Source organism: Meleagris gallopavo, chromosome 12, assembly GCF_905368555.1.
Source record: "Meleagris gallopavo chromosome 12, MGAL_WU_HG_1.1, whole genome shotgun sequence".
NCBI classification, from domain to species: domain Eukaryota; kingdom Metazoa; phylum Chordata; class Aves; order Galliformes; family Phasianidae; genus Meleagris; species Meleagris gallopavo.
The window spans coordinates 12,230,521-12,254,370 of NC_139415.1; the positions used below are offsets into that span (position 1 = coordinate 12,230,521).

Sequence of the window (23,850 nt, forward strand, 5' to 3'; positions counted from 1 at the left end):
ATTTGTACTCAAAAGTTGAAAACATCTTCACAAGGTTTTTTCAAACTTCCTGGGGAAATGCTTACAACTTTCTGACAGATTAAACTCACCTTCCTTATATAACCATAAGCTCCTGCTGACTTGAAATCCCTCCGATACAAAACGCACTTCAGTGGCCGTTCTGTTCAGGATCAGTTCATCCTTGGGAAAATATTACTGCCAGAATGCTACGTGAGTCCGCAGCTTCCACCTGGACGGTGAATTTAAATCCTCTAAAGAGGCTTTAGGAATTCAAAGCAGAGCCTGATCTACCTTGTGGAGGAGGGAACGTCTCTTTGGAGCTGCAGCAGCTGAAGGCATTGCTTGGCTGATTTTTCCACCAACAATTGGTTATATTTAATTGTGCATCTGTTCTGTTAGCCCCGTGCCTTGCTAATACCTCCTAACTGCAGGATGTGGTAAGAGAAAGAGTTGTGAAGGCCAACTTGAATGGAAATCCACATGCAGAGCAGGTGTTCTAAGTGAGCTCCATGTCTTCTTAGCAGATCTGGAAGGTTCAGAGTGGTCAGAGAGGGAAGCAACGTGAAGTTCAGATCTGGATTTCAGCCTTTCCCTTAGGAGGTGGAGAATTTACAGAGGAAAGCTTTAGATTCGATTCATTTTGTAAAGGAACTGTGTAAGTCTCTATCTACACACTCTGGTTCACACAAGTAAATAACCTCAGCCCCTCTGATCCCTGAGGAACGATGATTTACGACAGTGGTAATGTGCACTGAAGAAAAATACAACTTGCTCCTGAAAACCACTGATTAAAGTGATTAAAGCAAAGCAAAGTGACTCTGGGCTTCCTCCTTTTCTCCCCCACACCTGCTTTACCCCTTGGAAACTGAAATGTTACCCGCTCAGGTTAGAATGGGGTGCAGCTTTGGGCAACAGAGGTAGATCAGCAACCGGGACAACTTACCACAGGCTGTGATGGAGTCCATCAGACAGACAGCCTAAAATTGGGGTACCAGATTTTCAAGTGATCGATGTGTTTCAAACTGGGGTTAATTCAGAAGCATCCTTTATGTTGTGTTTACCCTGCGTGACAGAGCCATATTACACTATAATTGGTTGTTAGGTGAGGATTGCGGACTGGCAGGTTCATCCTCTTCACCTAATTAATGTTTTTTCCTCATAGCTCAGCACGGGACTTGTTTTTCTTCCCCTGCAGAGCTCCATTTCCTGCCCACACCCCCTCACATCGCCCACTTATTCCCTCTCCCTTGGCTCTGGAACAACAACCTGGCCCTGCACACACAGGAACTGCTGGTTGCTCAACTGGGCTGACCCCCAGCCCCTAACCCCACTGAGGAGCTGGGGGCAGGAGAAGCATCTCACTCTTTGCAACTCAGGCCAATTTGCCTTGCAGATGCTGCATGGTGATGTGAGTCATTGGCCTTCCTCTCCTCTTAGAGCATGGACTTCCCTGGGGCTGAGCCAGCACATGTCACTACAGAGATGTGTGTCACAGGAGGGCCTGGCTCTGGTGATGACAAACCCTCTGCTACTGCTGTGCTGCCTCATGTGCACAGCACAGCCCTGCACCCGGCCTCAGAGGGCACAGCTCTGACTGTCCCCACCCCATAAGGTGCCTGGAAACTTGCAGGGCTATGGCCAGAAAGCAGCATCACCCAGTAATCATGCACATCTCCTCTATCTGACGCTCTCAGCCAACTTCCTTCTCATTTTGGCCTCAGAAACACAGCTGACTTCCCATCCTAGCCAGTATCAAGCATAAAGGGCAGTGAAGTCAGGCTCTCCATGCCCCAGGAGAGACTGACAGCATGTGAAATACTATACTGGGTCCCAGACAGAGCAGTACAAGAACTACTGTGCAACCACAAACTGGGACAACTGGAAGAGGTTTGCAGAAAACCCAAATTAAACTAGACTGAAATGCCTGAGCACAAAGCACTAGGGGAGATTAAAGAGTACATGTGTGTAGTTTGGCCCAACAGCACAGCTCCAGCTATAGCCTGGTCTCAAATAACAGAAGTGATAGGGATGCAGTACCTGGCTCCCCTATATCTAGGAGCAAGAGCTGCCCCTACACCTGTCTTGCCCCTACATCCAGAGAGAACAGAACAAGCATTGCTGGGCCTGCTCTGCTCCAGTTCCCACTGTACATCCCAGTGTGCTGCAGTGACACAGCTTGCCCCAGACAGGACACAGAACTCTTTGCACATTCCTCCTCAGGATGGCTTCAAGTTACGTGTTAGCAAGGTGCTGGGGGATATAAGGACTGCCAACAAAGGTGCAAGGAACAAACATACCCAGGACCATACTCCTTCCAACCCCACCAACAGGGCTCACCCCAACAGCCCTTTGCTGGCCCTCAGGAGTGGCAGAATCTTATCAGATCAGCCCAATTTCCTTCACTTCCACAGCACATGCAAAGAAGTAAGCTGACATTTGGCTTCTTGCAGAGAACAGCAGATCATTTAGAGAGATTAAGAGCAGCTCCTCTCCCCCAGACACCATCTCCGCCCAGCTGGGCAGCAGGCAGGCTGTGCTGAGCAGTGCTGCTCCAGCGCCTCTCTGTGGATCCCAGCCCTCTTCGTCCTGCACACAACCCACCAGCTGGGATGTTTTTCCCTTCTTAAACACGGAGCCTGACTGTAGTACCTCTCAGCTTGTCACTTGGCCCGGGGAAAACTATGTTTCATCTTTTGACAGTCATCTTTACGATACCTCTGGAAGCTTTTCTATAGTTTCCAGCAGCGGAACAGCCCAAATTGGCTCAGATCTACAGTTGCCTGGGCTCACGGAGCGAAGGGAATGACAAAAGAGCTGGCAGGGGCATCCTTGTTGGAAGAGGCCAGCAGGTGCCCCTGATCCTCTGCAGAACTTGCCATCAGCTCAGTGCACAGCTCCATCACCAACACACGTGTCAACACCCTGATCATACCAATTCTCTTGTATCCCTCCAAAGAAGCAGAAACAAACGGTCCCCCGCTGAAGTCATGAGGAAAAACAAAGGCTCTTCATCAGCCTCCTGCAGCTGCTTGTTGTTTTCCTTTCTCTGTGCAGCCTGCCAGCTTCTGGTTATCTTGGCCAAGCACATGATTAGGGTTTTAGAGCAACTTCCAACTGCAAACAAACAAGCGCATCTTGAGATGAACACACACAAACTGGTGGATGCACAGCACATCTCGCTGCTTAGCAGATCCTGCCCTACCTCTCCTATAGATGCAGGGAAAGCCCTGTCCTGACTCTGGGCAGGCAGCAGATGGGATGTGATTAGAGGACTCAGGTCCCCAGGCCCTTTATATGTGTGCAAACAGCAAGAATTAGCTGTTGGAGCAGCCACATATTCATTGTGCTGGCTGTCTGCAGAATGGGAAATCCTGCCCGGAGCAATCCCCCATGCCCAGATATGGCAGAAGGTCCATTGTTTCTTAAACTGCCACAGAAACAAAATAATTCAGCCATTACTGCCACCACAGCAAGAGCAGAGCAAAGGATGGAGGACTGCTTCTTGTTCACTTCATTGCTAAACCAGGTGGTTCGGCTTAAACAGGCACTGGAGGCGGTTGGAGCTTACCAGCTTGGCATTGCACTGAAGCAGATGGCAAGTGCTCACACAGCCCAGTATCGATATCCATAACAATCAGATGAGCTGTGAGCTGTAAGCTGTGGCAGACGGAAAATGGCAGCACAAAGGGCCTTACTGGGGTTCTCAAAACCCTTCACCAAGGCAGCAAATAGGAAGGCTTACATTCAGATACTTGTATCGGAAACTGCAGAACAATTGGGACGCTTCTTCTGTTTCCTACCTCCGCACCAGACTGGTTGCTTTTACAACCAGAAGAGCTGAGATTTCTCACCAAAACTCAGTGCAAAACAAGACGATTTGCTATGAGAACCCAAAATGGGACTTTGGTGTGGGAGTGCCTGCTTAGCTCTGTGCTGAATTCCATGTATTGATGCTTTGCTGAACCTTTGGGGGAGTCACCAGCAGGAGATGTGGAAAAAATACAGCTCAGTCATGCACACAGGAATGGTTGTTGGCAGCTTTGGTACATTCTTTGTGGATTAGACAGTCACCCTGGAAGCACGATCAGTTGTAAAGAGACTGGAGCTTTCTGATGGTATTTATATAAATCTTCATTACATGCACTGACACAGCCCCTCCTGAGGTGGTGGGTGCAGTGTCACAGCTCTGCAGTGCCAGGAGCCAGGCAAATATGCTTTCTAGATGCTTGAAATGCATATTTTCAGTCTCCTTTCCTAAATCCCCTCAAGTTCCTTTGGCTGCCATAAGAAACAAAGATGTCCAGTGCAAAAATGCAGTTCAGCTGTCAGCCTGTCAGCCCCCAGCTGAGCAGTCGTATTCTGCAGCTAACACCAAGGGTGCTGCCACGCAACTACAGACCTGAAAATACAAAGGGATGGTTCACCTTTCCACGGCCTCTGACCTGTGTTTGGCCCAGATAAGGCCTGAGTCACTCCGCAGTGTCACTGCCCTGCTGTACTCAGGAGATGCCCATCTTCATGGCTGATCTGCTGCCTGGATTAAAAAGACCAAGTCTGAGCACAAGGATGTTGCTGCCTGCCCACCTGGCTCAGAGCAGTAGACAAGACATAGAGATGAGACTCAGCAACAAGAAGGACAGGAGACTGGAGTCTGGTAAAACACCACTTCTTGGAGGAAAGGCTTTATTCAGGAGGGAACTATAACACACCATATTGCTCTGATGTTCCAGGGCCTTGAGAAGACTCAAACACTCAGCACAAATCCTTCGCTGAAGCATGCAGGTTTTGGACCTATCACCTCAGTAATAGTTCTTTCCTACCTGGAGACTCTTCCATCAGCTGTGTTTGTCCCTGATGAGGAGGAGCTGAGCCCTGCTGGAAGGAGCTGAAGATTAGGTAAGAAGAGAGGCGGGGTACACGTCCTGGTGGCTGCACTGTGGCAAGCAAGCTGATAGTTCACCTGACAAATTGCCCCAAGCTGGATAGGAGCAGGATGGATTTGAACAGAGCTGCTGATAAAATATCTGTGCTGGAGCATAGGTCTGCAGAGCTGTGATAGAGCAGAGCCTGGCCTCAGGATGCAGGGCTGACTGCGGCTTCTTCTGTCCCTTTATGTTCTGACTTTCCCTGCCCGTGGCAGCTGCTCATACCTGCATCAACCTCAGTACTCAGATAATGCTCCCTGAATCCTAGCAGTCACTGCTGCCTCACAAGGGAAGGAGAGAGTCAGCACAGCCCCTGCCATTCTCCCAGCTGACATAATGCAGACTTTTTAAGATTAAGGAAAAGAGCTACTGGCATGATATGAAAGTTTTCTGTCCCTAACTGACCAGATAACACCACTGGATTCACTCTGGATACAAGGAATTTAGGGAAGCCTTTCAGGTAGTAAGTGCTGTAAGGTCATACCTGTGCCCAGCTGTTCCAATTCAGATAGGAAAATTAAAACTTAGTGATAAGAATGAACAGAATGTTACTGACGTGGATCTGGCTCCAGGTTAAGAATTCAAGGAAGAAGTGACCCAATAAGAGATATCACATTGCCATCTAGTGACAGCATGAACTCAGTGCACCTGCTGAGCTCTGCACCCGGTGTGAGGGTGCCCCTCGACCCAAAACACCCACAACACAAACCTACTTAAGTATCGAATTGACCCAGGAATGGTGGGGAGCAGCGTGGTACAAAGAGATCCCAGCTCTGCCTGGCTGCGGGGACCAAACGAAGAGGCAGGCAGTTAAGCAAGTATTGTTATCTGACAGTCTTGCATTATGATTTACATTGCACAAATTCACCTAGAACCAGCACACTCTCTTTACCTGGAATGAGAGGCCTGTCCCAGGCACCCAGATTTACAGCTGTGAGCTATCCTAGGGAGGACAGAAAGAAGAGGAGGAAGGGACACATGTTCTGGGCCGCTGGCAGGGGTGCAGTTAGTTGAACATCAACCTTATGCAGACAGATGTCTGTGTCACAGTGCACGGAAGAGCCCAGAAGCTCCAAGATGAGAACTTGCATGGATGTGACACCACAGCTTGCAACAATGCACTTACCTTACTTATCTCTGCACTTTTAAATCACTTAAGAAAATGTTACATCTCTCAATGGCAGGTTCTCTGAGGACATGAAAGGCAAATCTGGCTTCTCTGGGAAAGCCTCCTTCAGTGGGTAGGAGTTGATGTGAGAAAGGAAAACGGTGCTGTGACTGGCTCTGCTCTGTGCCAATGCATCTGCCTGCTGCTGCTGCTCATCCCTCGGTCAGAGACAACAACAGTGAAGGATTGTTAGTAGAGATGTACCAATATGTACCAGTATATAACAGCTAGTCAGTTCTGAGCAATTCTTGTAGATTAACCCACGAGGTCGTGTTGTGAGAATTTGTGCTCCCACCCTCCTCTCAGACATTCGCCTGACTCAGGATTATGCCACTGCTTGACTTGTCTTGTGTACCAGCAGGTTGGAGTAATGACAGCAAAGGGGCTGGCGTGAGGTTCCAGCCAATCCCCTTCCCTATGGAAATAAAGCCTGCTTCCTTCTGAAGAAGAGCCCCCAAAACCTGTCTCAGAATGATGCTGTAGTTGCAAGTCCCATCCGCCATGCAAGCAGGAAACCACAATCCCCAGAGCAGCAGAGTTGATAGAAAGATGGCAGGAGACACTTATTCTGTCTTCCAGGTAGAAGTTACCTGTCAAGAACAGAAGGAACAAGAAAAAAGTGCCCTGGGTACCTGTCAGAGAGCTGACCAGCTGAACATCAGCCCTGGAGCAGAAATACCTGTAGTTCTGGCATAACCACTGGATTTCAGGGTTGGGACTGACTCCTAGCAAAACCAAGTTGTGTGGCATGGCACAGCTATCTGGGTGAAGCTAGTAGAAAATCCTCTTGCCAAAGAAATCTGAGCCTCCCAGCTGGACCCAGTCAGTGTAACACCTTATCTCTTCAGAGTGAGATCTACCAGAGCTGCCTCGCCTGTCTGACAGATGCATGGTGATGCTGGACTTCCTGGCCCCGCATGCTCTCACCAAACACAAAGACTCCACTGTACACAGCACTAGAAGTTCCACAATGGGAGAGGCAGAATCTATACCAGGGCAAGATGTCCCATTGCTGGCAGCTGCAGCACTCTGCAGAAAATGGATGCAGCGGATGAGACAATCCTCTAGAACGGCAGTCAAATAGTGGGTAACCTGGGGAGGCATTAAAAAGTCTATTATCAGATTTGCTCTCCTCCTCGTTCCTCATTTCCCCAAATCATGAAGAACTGCCTGAGTGACAGCTACTGGCCACAACACTCCCACCCCCCACAGAGTGCTCTGTGAGGGAAAGCAAGAAGTTCTTACTTTCTCCATAAATGATTGAAGCAGAAATTGTGCTTCCCATCCCAGTGCACACTGGTGCCAGCTGGAACATCTAGCGTGCAGAAGGGACAATAAATGTGGGAAGGAGATCAGGGAATGAAGAAAGGAACAATTCAGGACACTAAAACCCCATCAGAAAACTTTTTTTAGAGCTCTCACAACTGCTGTGGAACTGCTCCCACAAACAAGAACACAACAAACTCTCCCTTCCCTGTGATTTTTTTTTATTATTATTATTTTTAACTTTGCCTATATGCTCTCTCATTTATTTTAAACCAAGGAGCAAAGCTTGTTTGACTCCATGCTGGCATAGGGTTGACAGTTTAAGCCAGACATTTGTTCTGGAAGATGGAATTTACAGAGTCAACCCAACCTAGAGTCACTGATCTCTAACTGGAGCTCAGTGTCATGCAGCGACATACTTCACGTGTCAACAACTTTTAGCCCTGTTTGTTTACCTCACTAGTCCCATCTACAGGATCCAGATGGGCAGGAGAAAATGTAAAGTAGCATGTCTGAGTAAGGAAGGAAATAAATACATGTAAAAGAAAGGCATGTAAAAGTAGGTAGCGCTGCAACAGGATCTGGAGTGATGCTAATCCCCTGTCCTGAAACCTTAGGATGAAAGCAGTAGAACCAAGTCAGACGCTTCCATCTGCACTTCATGTATCCCACACTGAAGTTTCATGGAACAGAATGCTGACTAGGACTCCCACTCACCTGAGGACCTCATCCTTGCTCTCATTCTCACCCTCAATCTCCAGATACCCTTGATAAGTGGTGCAAAAATTGCCTCCTGCTTCTCCACTGGGAGTCCTCAATCAGGTGACTGTGCCCCAAACCCAGCATGCTGCCATCATCCGCTTTCTTTGGAAATTTGCTCCTAGATCAGAAACATAAAGGAAAGAGTCACAGCCCTGGGAGAAACAGACACTATGAAGATGGAGAAGAACCCAGATGCACATTCACTAAACCATCTTGAGGGAGACATTGTCCTGAAAAGGATCACAGTGCATTTTCCTGGTAGAAGTAGTTCAACATTAAGAATATACACTAGGGACTTTACATATCACTAGCTCATTTTCCAGTATTTGAAGGGAGAAACTAGGAGAAGTCATCTGAGGATCCAGCTCACCTTGTCTTTATGAGGCATTTTGACATCATCTCAGTACAAGGTTAGCTCCCTCTCCATCCCATCTGCAAAAGAGAACATTCTTATGAATCCAGGATCAAAGAGATAAGATAAGGGTGCTGTCAGGTTGCCAAAACCTAGGAAGCAGCCTCCTCTCTCTCTGGTGGCAATGAAGCCAAGGACGCGTGACATCTGATTCCAGACACACTGAAGTATTTTGTGCTAACAAACGTGACACGTGAGATGGTTGGGCAACAAGTAGCTCCCACTACAGGATTACAGATAACTACAAAGAACAGCACAGAAAGGAAGGAGGGAGGACATTTCTGAAACTTTCTGGCTGTTCTGTAGACTTAAGGGCCATAATTCCTTTGCCACCTGCATGTTCCAAGTACAGAAACAGCCTCTGACCTGTAATGGGTTTGGGTGGCTTCACTTTCAGCAGCAGCATTTGGAGACTCAGCTTTATATCAACTTTGTCTGCAGACACAGGAGACTCCTGCAACAGAATAATGAAGACTCAACAAAAAATAAAGCTTCAGAAGCAGGACTAAAGGTTGGAGAGCACTGATGAGTGCAAGGAAAGATTCGACTTCAGAGAGCCTAGGACTTTAGCTCATAGACGTGCTTTGCTGGGAATGGAAAATCCCAAAGGGACCCTCATTGCTCTGTCCTCACCACCACCCACACACTAACACACATCAAGGATTCAGCTGAACAGAGAAGTTCTGGCTAAATAATCTACGATGTCTGAGAAGGAAGAGGTGAGAACTCAGATGGATAGAGGTGAAACCTAAGAGGGTGAAAGTGACACAGGAGAAGGCTTAGCACTGACTCAGTGTTTAAAATCCCCCAGAACAGCTCAGTATATTCACTGAGGTCAGCTACCACCTCTGCAGAATCATCTCTGTGCTGCTCCAGACTTCTCTGCCAAAGAACAGAAGCAGCAGTGGTCAGTCCCAACAAGCTCTCTGTGCCAGGAAGGATTCAGCTATGGACCCACCAAGCTCCTCTCAGAGGCAATCTAAAACATGAACTCAAGTCACTGTCCTTACCAGGACCAGACTCTCCAGTGGAGGTACAAGGTCTGATTCCCTGCTTGCTCCTTCACTTTCCCTGCATGACACAAGGGAGAAGCTCTGGGAATACCCTTGCACAGGGCAAGGGAGGATGGAGCAACGCTGCTGGGAAAGGAGCTGGCAGTTTCAGGGAGGGGCAGCAGGAATGCTGGCCCTGGGACCAAAGGAATCCTGCTGGAAAGCATGTCCTGGGAGAGTACATATGTCCCAATAGTACAAAGGCCTTGTGCAATGTGGGCTGGGTGGCTGGAGCAGCTGCAGAGACGCATCCCTCTGGGCTGCCAGACTCGTTCAGCCTGTATCTTGCTGTCACTGCTTGCAAGAGCAAGACCTGGTTAAAGACCTGTAGGCAAGAGGGCCTAAGAAGAAGTTACACAGAGAGTGGGGAGCCATTCTGTACTGCAGATGTGCAGTTCAACCTCCTTTCCCTAAAAGTCAGCCTTGCTGTGGCCCCTGAACTCCTTCCTGTCTCCTTCAGCCAGAAATCCTTAGGCAATCCATAAACCTCCAGCCAAACTTTTGAGCTGCTTGCATTGGGAAACCTTGTTGAGCAACTGGAAGCAAGGAGGAAAGGTCTCTCAAGCAAGCAGCCTCCATTGTCTTACATCCTTAAAACATATAGCTATTTTTTAAAATACAAAATCCCTGTGAGATCCCTGCAGTCCACCTCTCCTCTCACTTAAGGATTCATGTGCATGACTGAGACGGACACCACAGCCTCCAGCTCAGCCTCCCAATGTCCAGTGAGCACCACAAGAAGGAAAGCTGCTTTACAGAGCCTTCTGGCTCTGGGAACTGCACTGACCAGTTTCAGTCAGCCAACTTTTGGGATCAGCACTGATTCACACCAGGCCTTTTGGAGAGGACAAGTAGTGGCAGAAGAAATTCTTTAAGCTGGAAGAGGAATGGGGAAGGTTAGAAACAGAATTCCTAGGCACCTAGAATGCTTGGAATATTTGAAAAGCAGTGGAAATTACTTCCCCGAGACTAGTCTAAAGGCAGGTTCATTCCTCTGCTCCTATATGGAAGGTATCAGAGACCTCCAGCAGCTGCTTTTGCTGCAGATACACACCTGAGATGATGGCATTCAGAAATGAGTTTGGCACTCAGAAAGTGTACATCACATCACAAAACTACCTGCATGCTCCTGGCTTAGTGAATAGGCTCTCTGCTGACCTCAGGAAATTCTGTCATGGGCAATTAGTTCTCTTCATGACATTATATGCCTGCCCTTGACCAGTCTCTCATGGTTGGCAACTCTGCCTGCAGCAGAGGGGTTGAAACTGGGTGCTTTTGAGGTCCCTTCCAACCCAAGCCATACTATGATGATGGTAACTGACTCGGTACTTACCACCTCGTTTAGGATTTTAATGAGCAGGAAGTTTCGTTGTGAAAGCAGAAGAGCCAAACAAGCCCTGCAATGGAAATACAGAAGTAGCAGAAGGAAAGTGAACAGATGGCAGCCATGCTCTTGAGAGTGGGCTGTTATAACGTGCTGGTGTGTGAACAGGGCTATATTTTTTTCCTGGGCAGGTGGAAGAATATCCCACTGCTTCCAGCAATAAACTTTCATTGGCTTCCTTATGTCAACACCAGCAAGCACTCGATTGTACTCAGCGATGCATAATGGATTTTGAAAGCTATCTCTGCCAGAAATGACAGGTTTCAGATGAATCAAGAAACAAAGCTATTTACCACAGGACTGTGCAATTCCAGATACTGAAACAAAGCAGAGGCAAGAGGTGACACCTAGCAATGCTTTTTTCTGTCTGGTCCAATGTATTCCTAAAATATATTGCTCTTCAGCCTCAGCTCCACATCTACCTTTGCTGTTCCAGTCAGGACACCGAACCCACACCCTTTTCTAATCCCAAGGCCTTAGGGCCACTCTATCACCCTACAATCTGTTATCTAACACCTTTCTCTGCAGGACTTTCTAGGAAACCTGTCAGTCATATTCACACTCCTCCTGATTTAGCACTCTTCCATAAAGTCACTGCCAACTCTTCAGCACAGCAACCCACCAGTCAAGATGGGGAAACCCATGTCCCGCTCACCAATTTCATCCACAGCCTGTGCAGTGTGGTTCTCATTCCCTAAATTTGTGGAGCTGATGGCACAAACCTCTGTCTTGACTGCATCCCAAGCACTGACCTGCGTACAGTCAAACATCCTGAAGGCAGCCGTACCCACACACAGACCAACAAAGATGTATTTTCCAGATACTGCCAGGCAATTGGCTGCCCCAAGAAAGGGAAAAGATAAGTGCACCCAACTAGCAGCAGACATAGCTTCTTAGGTTGGAAAAGACTTGTAAGCCCAAATGTCAGCCCACCACTATCACGCCTCTGACCACATCCCTCAGTGCCACAAACCCATGGCTCTTGAACACCTCTAGGGACAGTGACCTCAGCACCTCCCTGGGCAGGGGACAGATGAGACAGGCAGGACTTCTGCTCCAAACACCCCTGTGGCCCCAGGAGCAGCCCTTTTCTCTAATGTTCACCATAACACAACCCTGAGCTCACTCATTTGTATGCTACTAATTACCTTCTCCTGAGCAAGCAAGGGTGGAGCCAGGCAGAAAAGCAGAAGGTGAATTTAGTGCTGTTTAGCATCTGCTTCTCTCTTTTCAGAGAGGCGTGATAGATGAGTGAGAAGCAGAACCTGTCAGGCAAGCTGAGAAACTGCAGTGAATTAGTGGGGTGGTGGTGCGTTCTGAGGAAGGTGATGGATGGAGGGATGCAAAATTAATTCAGTAGATATTCTCTAGAAACACTGCTAAGGTAATCAGTGTTCTCCTCGCTCTGAGGCGCTCTGTATCGGGAATTCAGCCGTAGGAAAGCATTCGGTGGAACAGGCCTTCCATTTTTGTGCTTCTTGGAGTGCCTCCCTTCTCTCAGGGACTGTCAGAGACCAACACCACCACTTTGCTGACCACCCTGAGGGGCAGAGGTGTGGCATCACACAGCCAGTTGGGATCCTGCAGGAAGAAATCCTCCTTGTCCTCTTCCAGACCTGCTCAGATGGCAGAAGAGTCACCGGGGGATGCTGCCCGACACGCACAAACATCCTTCTGCCTTTCCAGATGCAAAACACAGCGCAGATGCGGCCCCCAGAGGAGATGCAGAACAAGGAACCGTACAGTATCAGCATTCATGAGGTAATGGGGGAAAAGAGAAAGCTGGTCAATGAGCTCCAAGTGGGAATGGGGTTCCTTGCAGTGAAAGCAAGCCTGTTAGATACAGCACATTTCTGCTTTGTTGCATGCATTACTCATGGCCTGGGAACATCTGCCACACAGATACTTGGGGCTACACGTCAGAAAAAGAAAAAAAGAAAGGAGAGAAAAGAAAGAAAAGAAAAGAGAAAAGAAATAGAAAAGAGAGAAAAGGGGGGGGTGGGGGGAAGGAGGAAAAAAAGGAAAAAGAAAAAAAAAAGAAAAGAAAAAAAAGAAAAAAAAAAGAAAAAAAAAAAGAAAAAGCCTTCGCAGTGAATAAACCCAACCGAGAGGCAAAAGACAACAAATGAACGCAGCCGCCTGCCCCGAAAGCCGCTATCCCAGCGCGGCGCTCCTGGGCGGACCCTTTTAGAGGTGACACCGCCGCCCCCCCCATTCCGACCCCGCTGTGTACGGGTTGCCATGGCAACAGCGCCGCCCGGCCGGAAACGCGCTCCGGAGCGGAGGGTTCCGCCGTGAGACGGGGCGGAGCGGAGCGGCCGCGCACCTCCCGGGGCGCCCAGCTGCCACCGCCATGCAGGGCTTCGTGGAGTTCACCAACCGCAGCCAGGGGAGGGAGAGGATCTTCCGGTGAGTGTTCAACACCATCCTGGGTTCCTCGGGGCTCCCAGCCGCTTTCTGCCCCCGCAGCTCCCAGGTTTCCCCCCCGTCCCCGTCGTCCATCCCGTCCCCAGTAGCTGCCCCCCCTCCCCCCGGCTCCCACAGCCGCCCTGTCTTCCTTCTACCACCCCTGCGAATTGTCCACGTTTCACCCGCGTGCCATTTTCCTCGTTTTTCCATTCCAGAGCCACTCAGTACACATGCATGTTGCTTAGCTATGTCATAGAGCGTAATGCTGATAACGAGAAGCTGGTGCTGAAACTCAAGCAGCTGGAATCTAGCATGAGCTCTGGCCGTAAAAGTAAGTACCGGTGTGCAGAGGGGTCCTTCCCCACGTGCTCCTTCCATCCAAACAGCTCCTGGCCTTGGGGGCTTTCTTTGGGCTGCAAAACCCCCTTTAGTGTATTCCCAGAACTGCCCGCAGTCCTGCAGCAACCAGCCAGAATCAATAGGGCCAGAATGACATTTATCGCTTCTGGGAGCTCAGTCATGCACCGTTCTGTACTTTCCTCACACTCTAACTTGAATGCATCCCTCCATCCCGTGTCACACTTGCTCTCCTTGTGCTGTTGCTGCAATTGTAGTTTGCTTTCAGGCTGACCTTACACCTACTTGTCAATTGCTCAATTCCAGAGGAACTTCCAGAGGGAAATACACAAACTTAGTACGTTACCATAGATTAATTTTATTACTGCAATTACATCTGGAGGATCATCATTTCTAGGAGAGAGTATCAGCATAACTGTAATTCTCTTGCTTAATCAATTCGCTTGCAAAACAAATCTCTAACAGACTTCAGGCCTAAATTCAGAGCCTTGCAGTTCCACTAACCCTCGGGTGCTGCCAACATCTGCCACTGTTGTAAAGCTGCAGGTTATAAAAAGTATTTTGCATACTATTGTATTAACATTTGTGGGGTGAAACCCAACCTGCACGAGGGATGAAATCCATCTTGCCCTGTGGTAAGGCTTGAAATGGAATATAAATATACTGCTCTTGTTTGCAGGGAACTACAAACAAATTCATGGCTGGGGAGGCACCATTTCACAATTTTCCTGAAGACAGGAGTTGTTTAAACATACAAATGCCCAAAGCCTGTTAAGTTTTTGAAATGTACACATGGAGCAGTGACATCCTGAGTTGTGCACAGAGCTGTGCCCCTGCAGTAGCCATTCTGACCTTTGTGGCATTTCTTGCAGTGTTCCGGCTGGGCAATGTGGTGCACGCCTTGGTAGCAGCCAGGAAAACTACAGAGCTTCCCGAAGTGCTTCCTCGCATCTGCCTGACAGCCTCCAACCTGACCCGTGCTCTGTACTTCTTCTGCGACACGGTGCTGTGGTTGAAGAACGTTGGGCTCCAGTCTGACATCAATAAAGCAAAATGGCAGAACTGGGCTACCAAGTGCTACTACTTCTCTCTGCTGATGAACCTGGCCAGGGATTGGTATGAAGTCTCTTGGAGGCTGGAACAAGCTGTACAGGAAGAAAAGATGAAGGAGAACTGTTTCTGGGATGAACAACATCAGCAACTAAACTCTTCCAAATGTAATGGCTTGCATGGTTTTCTCTTCCTGCTGTTTCAAATACTCAGAAGTCATCCTCCTCTGCTGCTAGACATGGTGAAGAACCTCTGTGATCTCTCTGGTCCTTTGGACACACTGGGCATCTACAAAACCAATCCAGGCGTGATTGGTTTCTGTGGGCTCCTCTCCTCTCTGGTGGGGATCCTCACTCTAGCGAGCCCGCATCTGAAGCTGAAAGAGTGATGTAAGAGGAACTGCTCAGTGCGCAGTGAGCCAGCAGCTTTGATCCTCTGACAGGTTCTTATTCTCCACATGGCACTTTAAAAATGAAGATGTCTCACTTTAACCTCAAGATGAGTTCTTTTCGCTCTGAATAAGCCACTTCTGCCCTTTGTCCTTCCCTGTGCCTTTGCAGATGAGTTTGGTGCCCAACAGAGCGAAGGTGGAAGAAGGCAGAGTAATATTGCACAAACAGAAGGAGGACTTGGAACATGGCTGCTAGATAAGGAAATATTGATGATCCTATATTTTAATACAGCTTTATGAAATAGCTGCCTAGACTATTGTAGTATGTGTATGACTGATAACTAATCATGTTTACACAGGAAAGCTAAAATTCAGCAATCAAATGTTCTTATAGCCAAATTTTCTGTAATATGTTCAGACAAGTTAGAAACTGTGGTTAGATAGCCTAAAGTAAAGCCTGAGTGTTCTGACAGGACTGGATTGCTGGATCCTGATTTCTGTAGGCAATGGTTTGATGATAACTGGAAAGTGGTGTCATCTGAGCTTTCAGTGATCCCTGTGTAACATGAACATGCAGTGCTTACTCTGGACCTCCAGTTTGGTGAGCGCCAACTTACGTCTCAAGAGATCAAAAACTTCTTTTCCTTTGATAATATAAGCCAAGATGGGTTGGCCACCAACTAACTCTTCCAGCAGACCATGGCTGAGGATTTTGGTGAAGAAATGCATGTGGGAAATGCTGGTCTCATTGCTGCTAATGCTGTGATTCGTAGGGATCTGAGTGCAGTGAAGCTGTGAATCTGGAACCTGTCATAAGCACTACGTTTCCCATTACATCCACACCTTAATTCCTGTGATTCCAAGTGAGCCATTTTACATTAATGACAGTGTGATAAGCAGCTTGTTCTGCTGTTTTAATTTTACTTGAAAAAGTCCAGTGTAATAAGAAGCTTTGGAACCTGCAGTTAAGGAGAAAAGGTCGTCTTGGAGCTTGTCAAGTAAGAAAGGCTGCAAGGGTGTTTCTAGTTGTGCAAGCTCCCAGTGGGAAGGGAATGGAGTCAGACTTGATCATATATCAGAATGTCCTCAAGAAGAGAAGCTTATTACCTGGACTTGGGCATTCACGTTTCAGATTTTCTTTCCTGATCCTCTCTATCCTTCCATCATGACAGCAAGATTTCTTGTGTGTTCCCTCATTGGTTCTACCGTTTGAAAATGCCTCATGTTTGCCCTGCGACTGCATAACTGCTCTTCAGTTTTCTGGCTGGAATGATTGCCTGGCTTGTGAGCTAGGTTAGAGGAGAAATGCTGTGTCCAGCAATCTAACAGCTTACATGATGTGCTGTCTTTGTTGCTCCTGACTTTGCAGAGTATCAGTTCTAACACCATCTGAGAAAGATTTGCACGTGGCATAGGACACAAAATTATTGCTTTTCTTCATCATTGCCAGGCCTGTGTGTTCTGTTGCTTTCTGGCTGTAAGGGCTGCTTGTTTAATCTGTCAGGAGATGTGAATAGAGATTATCCTAACCAGGACCAACGTACTCGATTATTATTTCTGATTCTCTATGTAAACAGAAATTAAAAAGTGCCGGTCACCTTTATTAAAGGAGGAGGCTGTGGAACTGAGCAGGCATGGTAATGCAGTGCCCCAGTTTACCTTAAGTCAGTATGGTCGTGCTTGGAATTACTTCCACTTTGAATCTGAAGTGTTAGGCTGCCAATGAAGTGTTTGAAAATAGAGGTTGCTGAGCAGGGTAATTAAGTGTGTCTGAAGACCAAATATGGCCCGTAGCAACTCTTGTTTTTAATATGGAAATGAGTACCACTAAAAGTAGAGCACTCTGCAGGTCAGGGCATAATGAATGTGTTGTCTTCAAGGGTTTCTTCTTGCTACTTGTTTAACAGTTGGGTTTTTTGTTGTTGTTTCTTAGTTTCTTTATACAGTGTGCCTTTGAGTTGCTGGCACTGTGTGGCCAATTCCTCCCTTGATCAGATTTGACCATTATTCCAGTGTCAGCAACCCGGTAAGGAAAGGAGAAGAGTCTTGGTGATTTATCAGCAGAGCCCTGGCCACTCTTGGCCTACAGAATCTGTCTTCTTGCAAGAGCTGCATTATGAATTGCTCTCAGGAGACCTCTTGGGTACAAAACAGATCCTATGCTGGTTTGCAGACTGATTCCTCTTTTTCCTGTGTAGTTCATAAGTAAGGGGGAATGGAGAGCAGTCCTTGGTGTTCCTCCTGGAGGGGCTGGGGTGGCTCAGCAAGTACAGACGTAACCTGGGAGATGGGGCAGTGAATTTTCAGCATTTCTCAGCCTTACCTCTATTTGGCATAACACGGGTCAGAGCACACAGGAGTAACTTCAGTGGATGTTAAGCACTAATACTGCCTTTCTGCTCCCCTGCTGGGGGCTAGCAGTTTAATGTACCTTAATGTAACGTGACTGAAGCCATAGAATTGCAATCAAATGGAAAAAATCCTTTTGGTGCCTTTTCTGTGTATGTTTCTAATACAATAATTGGAATAAGGAGAGCTGTTTGAACACAAGCAATAAACTTTGATGCATATAACACTGCATCTGTGTGTGACTTTGAGGATGGGGAAAAGAGATTCTGAAGGAGGCTTCTCTCATATCACTGAGATTTCTGAAGCCGTTGCAGATGTTTAATGATGAATTAAGGGCAGAGAGTGAAGGATAGCATCTCCAACTGAGATGGGGAGAGACGGAGAAGGGATAAACCAGTAAAACCGAGCTCTTGCTGGTAGCATACTGCTCTTACTGCTTATTCCTATCCCCTGCAGCAAGAACTTTACAAACGTAAAGGCTCCAAAATGTTGTTCCCTGAACAATACACAAAGCATTGCATTCAGCAACGATTTAGCAAGAGTTTCCTTCTGAATGACTGCTCTTACATGCAGTTCATAATAGCAGCAATTAACAGCAGAATGGTAAGTGAGATAAGTAATCTACTCACAGACAAGGCTTTCCTAATGTTAACACTGTGCTTGGCATGATATTTCAGGAAGAGTGAGCTGCTCAGCATTCCCAGGTGAGCAGCAGGAGCAATCAAAGGTCTAAAAACCAACATCTCCAGGGAGGGATCAAGTGAGCCGTTTTGTAGAGGAAAGGTGACAGGGAGGGAGGGAGGGTAGGTGGAAGGTTTTCTGCCAAGTGGAAGGCAATAAATTAGTCTCCAATCCACCCAAGGAGTAATACATACATGTTGACACAAAGGAGAATTAAATCGTGTGGGCAATGTTGTTTGAAACTCATGTAAAATAAAACACTGAAAGATTGCCCAGGAAGACAATGCCCCATAGGAAGGGGAGGGGGTGGGCACAAGTAGGGCAGAGGCTGTGCTGTCTGCTGATCCCTGCTCTCACTGGGCAGAAGGAAGGCTGACGCTGCCCCTGGTATCATGCCCGTTCACCATGGCCAAGAGAGCAGACCTGTGAGCAGGCTGCTGCCCTTTGTCCCACTGTCTGGAGAACCCTGAATCACCGCAGCACTGTGCCAAACCTTGACTGACATCCATGTGCCTCTGCCCACGGTGAGTTATTGCAGGGACAAGCCCAGGCTCTTCCAGGAGTCATCCAGTCCAACCATCAGCACACCCCCACCATGCCCACTGACCACGTTCCTCAGTGCCACATCTCCAAAGCTCTTGAGCACCTCCAGGGATGGTGACTCCACCACCTCCCTGGGCAGCCTGTTCCTCCCACAGGACACTGCCTGTATGCCTGTCCTGCTGGTCCAGGTGAGTAGGGATCCAGGCAGGTCTACTTCCCTTATGCTGACAATCCCTTCCTTTGTTAGTAGTAAGGGAAAGTGCTCCTGCTCATCCCCACTCAAAGTCCTTTGAGTCTCCTGTCCTGCTGTTTGGCTACACCACAGCCACCTTTCCATCACTCCCTCAACTCCATTGCCTGTGCTGCTCCAAACCCAAGCTGCACACACACACACAGTCTATACCCTATCCTCCTCTTCTCCCTGGCCTTGGTGCACTGCCACAGTGCTGCACAAACACAGGCAGGTCTTAATCTCTTCTGCATTCATCATCTCCTCATTTGACGTACGGGGATGATTTTGCAGCCATCCATCCCACAAGATGAGAGCCTTTGGGGAAGCTGTTTCCCCAGCAACCCGTGCCCCCCCAGCCCAGCCCAGGTTGGAGGTGGAGCCTGGGGGTAGTAGTGCCCCAACACCACACACCCCAGGCACAGGACCGAAGCGAGGACAGGCTGCTGAAGTGCTCCAGCAGAGGAGGAGTGTGTGGAGCATTGGCTCTAGGGTTTAACTGGTAAAAAGTCAAAGCTTGGACAACACCACAATCACAGCTCCCAGGGGAGCTGTGCGGCTCAGCCCAACCCCTGCACATCATGCTCTGAGCCCCAGCCTGGCTCAGACCTCACTGCACGCTCTGCGGCTCTGCACTTTGCTTTGCAGGAGGACGTGGCACAATGACGGCAAAGAAGAATCAGCCCTTGCAGAACGGAAGAGCCAAGGTGAGTGTGGGGAGAGGGAGAGGAATTAGGGGGAGGAGAATAGCTCATACCGTGCTGTCTTGTGTCTTATCTTTGCTTGTAATAATACAGAGCAGCCATCAAAATATCATCATTCACATGCCTGAAATAAAATAAATGAGAGTCAACAAAGGTAACCTTGATCTAATAGGACCCGTCAGCACTGTATCAGTATTTAGCCATGGGATTTCTGGGTCAGCTGGCTCCATGTCAAGATAAAATTAGCAGGAGGTGTATTTTCCTTGTTGAACATGCAGATTCACAGACGAATCGGGCCATGAAGCCAGACTCAGCTTTTCTTGAGGAGTGGCTGCTGGCTGGCCCCTAACTGGTCCCCATCTGATGCACAGGAGAACGTGCTGCAGCGTGTCCTGCAGCTGCCGGTGGTGAGCTCAACCTGTGAAAGCTTGCAGCGGACCTATAGCAGCACCAAAGAGATCCACCCAGTTGTGGCCTCAGTGTGTGAGGTCTATGAGCAGGGAGTGAAGGGTGCCAGCGCCTTGGCCATGTGGAGCGTGGAGCCTGTGGTACGCAGGCTGGAGCCTCAGTGTGAGTCCATCAGAAGGGGTGTGACGGGGCAGCCAACAGTGGGACACCACTCGCGCTCACCCCTGGCACAGCCCCTAGCCTTAATCTCCACCCCGCATGCTTTTGCCCAAGGCAGTCTCCATGGCCAACAATTTGGCATGTCGGGGCTTGGACCACCTGGAGGAGAAGATCCCAGCCCTTCAGTATCCTGTTGAGAAGGTAAGTCATGGGTGAGAAAGCCTCTGGGACCCTCTGGACACTCCAGCCCCCCTGCAGAGCCCACAGGATTTCTCCTCTGGGCCAAGACCCTGGTTCCCACCTGGCAACCAGTGACAGCAAGGGGCTTCCACAGGGCACCTCAAAGCAAGGACTGGGCCACAGGTGTGGTTGGATTGCTCCTAAATATAGGCCAGCAGTGTACTGCATGGCTGGCTACCTCCAGCCCAGGCCATAGGAAATTGTCCTGCTGCTCTAGGGAATGTCTTCTTGCATAGCCCACGGTCTCTCCAGCTACTCTGTACCATCCAGAGCACATCAGAAGGGCTCTTCTCCAACTCTCTGCCTGCAGCTTGCCTCCAAACTGAAGGACACCATCTCCACCCCCATCCAAAGTGCCAAGAGCACCATTGGGTACTCCATGGACAAGATCCTGGGTCTGGCGGTGGGGGGCTATGAGACAACCAAGACCACAGTGGAGACAACAGCAAGGTACACGAGGAGCAACTCAGTGAGTCAGATGGCAGCCGCTGGGATGGACACCGCTCTGGGTGGGCTGGAAAAGCTGATGGAGTACCTGTTGCCAGAAGAGGAGGAGGAAGCAGGTAGTACTGGTGCCAAGATCACCTCAGGGTGTCTGCAGAGGGGTGTCCTGGTAAGGCAGGGGTCTGCTGGGGTGGAAGAAGCACCCAACACGGTCCCCATGGAGATGGGGACTCACTGATGGGGTATAGGTGGAAAGAGAAAGATCTTGGTGCAGGGCTGTCCCACCAGGCTGTAACATCCCACACTCTCCCTGTACAGTTCTACCTTTAGATCTGAAGCCCAAGCAGACCTGCAGACCAGCAGCAAAGGTCTCCCAGCAGCAATCCAGGACTTACAGGGCTCACAGTGTTCCCAGTGCTCCCAGCAGTGCTCCCAGCACTCTGGGCCGGATTGGAGCCCTGATCAGCACCGCCTCTCACCGTGCTTACCAGCACACTGCCCAGAACCTCCAGCGTGCCAAAGCCAAAGGACAGGAACTGGTCGTCTGGATCCCCATCTTGGTGAGTCCCAGCTTGTCTCAAAGCCTCGGGGCCTGGAACTCACCTGAGCACTGGTTTCTGTCCCCCCCTGCAGGGCAGTCTGGCCAAGCCAAGCCCACCTGTGGTGCCGCAGAGCCATGGTGAGAGGCAGAGCACTGCGGGCAGCTGGAGGCAGAGCAGGGTGCCGGAGCAGAAGCAGGAGAAGGCAGAGAAGAAGGAGGACAGCCATGCTGGTGAGGTAGGGAAAAATGGAGGTAGTGGTGAGATGGGGTCATCCCAGAGCATCATCTCGATCCCACCATGTTCTCAGTCTCTTCTCCAACAAGCCAAATCAAGGCACTTCCCTTCTGGCATTCTCCCAGGGGCTGGGTGCGATCCAAAGGACCCAGCAACCAGCATCTCTGGCTCAGTCCTCCTTAGGAAAAAAAGCTCTGAACTCCCAAAGAGGGCTGCAACAGCCTCTGGGCCAGGCAGTGCTCCAATTTCCAAATCAGCACCTAGCTCCCAGTTGTTTGTTTGGGGTCCCAGCACAAAACGTACTCCCACTGTAGTCTCAGCAGTGAACAGGAGGACCCTGGGTCTGGGGGTGCCCTGCTGACAGCACATGGGCTGGAGGGCTTTCCCTGGTGGAGCAGCTCTGCTGGGACATGGGGACAGGAAGCTGCAGGTCAGAGTCGGTGTTCTTCACCTTCACTTGCAGCAGAAACGTGAGGTCCCAGAGGGCTGGGGGGGCTGCCATAAGTGATGCTGTTTTCTGTCTGCAGGCAGGGGATGGCCTCGGGCTGGTGGGCAGCGTGGCTCACAACCTGCAGAGTGCTTGTGCCTCTGGCATCTCCGGCATGAAGAAGGTCCCTGCTGTGGCCTGGGATGCGGCAGAGGGGTTGATCCTGTTCACACCCCGCAGGCTGTCCAGGGCCATGGAGACAGTGGATGCTCTGGGAGGGACGCTCATCAGTGCCCCTAAGCACCTGCTGGGCAGCCTGTACAGCTACGTGCCGGTGAGTGCATCCCAGCACCTTGGGGACACACGGGGATCGGGTCCCACCCACCTCCAGCAAAACCCCTTTTGGTCCACTCCCTGCATAAAGGCGAGGCAAAAGTTAATACTGGGATCACATCCCCTTCCTCCACCCGTCCTCTTCCTACCTGCTCTCCCTCAGAGCTGTCCTGTTGCCACCTACTCCCTACTCTGAGGGCTTCCATGGGGACAAACCACCCGTCCCAAAGTCTCCCCAGGGAGAGCCCTACTGCTCAGCCCAGCCCTCAGCTCCGCAGGCAGTCCAAGGACGAGGCGGCGGCACGGGGCAGCAAGCCGGGTCCTGAGGCTGAGCAGAAGGAGGAGGAAGAGAGCAAGTCAGTGGGCACCAGCGCCGAGGAGAAGGCCCAGCTGAGGGGTGACTGGCGGCTATATCGCGGCCACCACCCGCTGTCCTTCCTGGGCCTGGAGGACCCTCTCTTCATACGCAGCAATCTGTACCGCAGCTCAGCCCTGGAGCCTGAGGCTGTGCCGCGGAAATCAGCCTTCGCGCCTTACAGCCGGCGTGTGAGCGAGGGCTCCTACCGCTTCAGCCCCGAGGCCATGTACAGCCGGGCCTACTACGCCAACCTCTATAGCCCAGCCTTCAAGAAGGACTGACCCTGAGCAGGAGAGCCTCGGCCCCAAACAGCCCCCAGCACGCTTTGCCTTCACGTATCCACATCCCACACTGCCTGCTTACCCACATCCCCAGCTTGGCACAGATACGGTTGTCCATCTGTCCATCCGTGGTTGAGGGTCCCTGCTCTGCTCCAGGCTTGGTGACAGCTGTGCCAGGGGATATCCCCTCCTTGGGGCCAAAAGGAGAATAAAGGCAGCCCAAAGGGCTGCTATTGGAGAAGTAGACAGAGAAGAGGGGATGAGAAGCAGCGAAGGAGAAAAAGGGACCAGCCAGCTCTGACACTGGGCCACTTGCTGCTCGTTAAAGAAGCAGTGCCAGACAGGTGAGGTACAGAGCACTGAGATGGATCAGAGGGCAACACAACCATCAAACATCACAGAACAACATAGAATCATCTCAGAATGGCTTGAGTTGGAAGTGACTTAAAGCCCATCCAGTCTCACCCCCCTACCATGGGCTGGTTGTCCCCACCAGCTCAGGCTGCCCAGGGCCCCATCCAACCTGGCCTTGAGAACCTCCAGGGATGGGGCACCCACAGCTCTGGGCACCCTGGGTCCTCATCCTTCTTTCCACGGTTTTGGGGTCAGAGAAAAGACCAGAGCACCGGTACCCCAGCCTCCTGCAGGAAGGCCCCATTTCCCACAACTCGTGATTGTACCTGCTGCAGTAATAAACCTTCTCCCCCTCCATCACCCTTTGCATAGTCTGCTTTACAAGAGC

General features: G+C 49.8%; 3 protein-coding genes across 5 annotated transcripts; 2 read left to right on the plus strand and 1 right to left on the minus strand.

Annotated features, from left to right (window-relative positions):
- Positions 1 to 4,686: 4,686 nt before the first annotated feature.
- On the minus strand, positions 4,687 to 12,586 carry WDR93 (WD repeat domain 93; the record flags this gene model as incomplete). Its single annotated transcript, XM_085234198.1, is given in 12 exon segments — positions 4,687 to 6,106; positions 6,109 to 6,320; positions 6,866 to 7,225; positions 8,077 to 8,145; positions 8,147 to 8,236; positions 8,890 to 8,987; positions 9,968 to 10,144; positions 10,781 to 10,950; positions 10,953 to 10,982; positions 11,625 to 11,819; positions 12,390 to 12,481; positions 12,483 to 12,586. Coding segments are annotated over 12 exon segments (1,647 nt in total), but the record flags the coding sequence as incomplete, so codon positions are not given.
- On the plus strand, positions 12,579 to 17,749 carry PEX11A (peroxisomal biogenesis factor 11 alpha). Of its 2 annotated transcripts, none has more exons than XM_085234026.1 (3): positions 12,579 to 12,730; positions 13,594 to 13,709; positions 14,608 to 17,749. In XM_085234026.1, exons 1-3 carry the CDS (start codon positions 12,594 to 12,596, stop codon positions 15,171 to 15,173), a joined length of 819 nt encoding a protein of 272 aa, XP_085090152.1. In that variant the 5' UTR covers positions 12,579 to 12,593; the 3' UTR covers positions 15,174 to 17,749. The 2 variants fall into 2 exon arrangements, with proteins under 2 accessions (XP_085090152.1, XP_085090151.1); XM_085234025.1 differs by lacking the exon at positions 12,579 to 12,730 and adding an exon at positions 13,210 to 13,378.
- Positions 17,750 to 19,395: 1,646 nt separating this feature from the next.
- PLIN1 (perilipin 1) lies at positions 19,396 to 23,819 on the plus strand. Of its 2 annotated transcripts, XM_010717476.3 has the most exons (9): positions 19,396 to 19,480; positions 19,627 to 19,685; positions 20,054 to 20,252; positions 20,368 to 20,450; positions 20,800 to 21,052; positions 21,252 to 21,493; positions 21,567 to 21,710; positions 22,237 to 22,470; positions 22,740 to 23,819. In XM_010717476.3, the coding sequence occupies exons 2-9, from the start codon at positions 19,641 to 19,643 to the stop codon at positions 23,106 to 23,108; spliced, it is 1,569 nt and encodes a 522-aa protein (XP_010715778.1). In that variant the 5' UTR covers positions 19,396 to 19,480; positions 19,627 to 19,640; the 3' UTR covers positions 23,109 to 23,819. The 2 variants fall into 2 exon arrangements, with proteins under 2 accessions (XP_010715778.1, XP_010715777.1); XM_010717475.4 differs by having other exon boundaries at positions 19,403 to 19,685.
- The last annotated feature ends 31 nt before the right edge of the window (positions 23,820 to 23,850 follow it).

Excerpts from the sequence above, each read along its gene's own strand:
- PEX11A (XM_085234026.1), top strand. The coding sequence starts at position 12,594 with ATGGCAGAAGAGTCACCGGGGGATGCTGCCCGACACGCACAAACATCC. Across the intron at positions 12,731-13,593 it reads ACAGTATCAGCATTCATGAG|AGCCACTCAGTACACATGCA; the intron begins GTAATGGGGGAA and ends TTTCCATTCCAG. Across the intron at positions 13,710-14,607 it reads CATGAGCTCTGGCCGTAAAA|TGTTCCGGCTGGGCAATGTG; the intron begins GTAAGTACCGGT and ends CATTTCTTGCAG.
- PLIN1 (XM_010717476.3), top strand. The coding sequence starts at position 19,641 with ATGACGGCAAAGAAGAATCAGCCCTTGCAGAACGGAAGAGCCAAG. Across the intron at positions 21,494-21,566 it reads TCGTCTGGATCCCCATCTTG|GGCAGTCTGGCCAAGCCAAG; the intron begins GTGAGTCCCAGC and ends CCCCCCCTGCAG. Across the intron at positions 22,471-22,739 it reads GCCTGTACAGCTACGTGCCG|CTCCGCAGGCAGTCCAAGGA; the intron begins GTGAGTGCATCC and ends CCCAGCCCTCAG.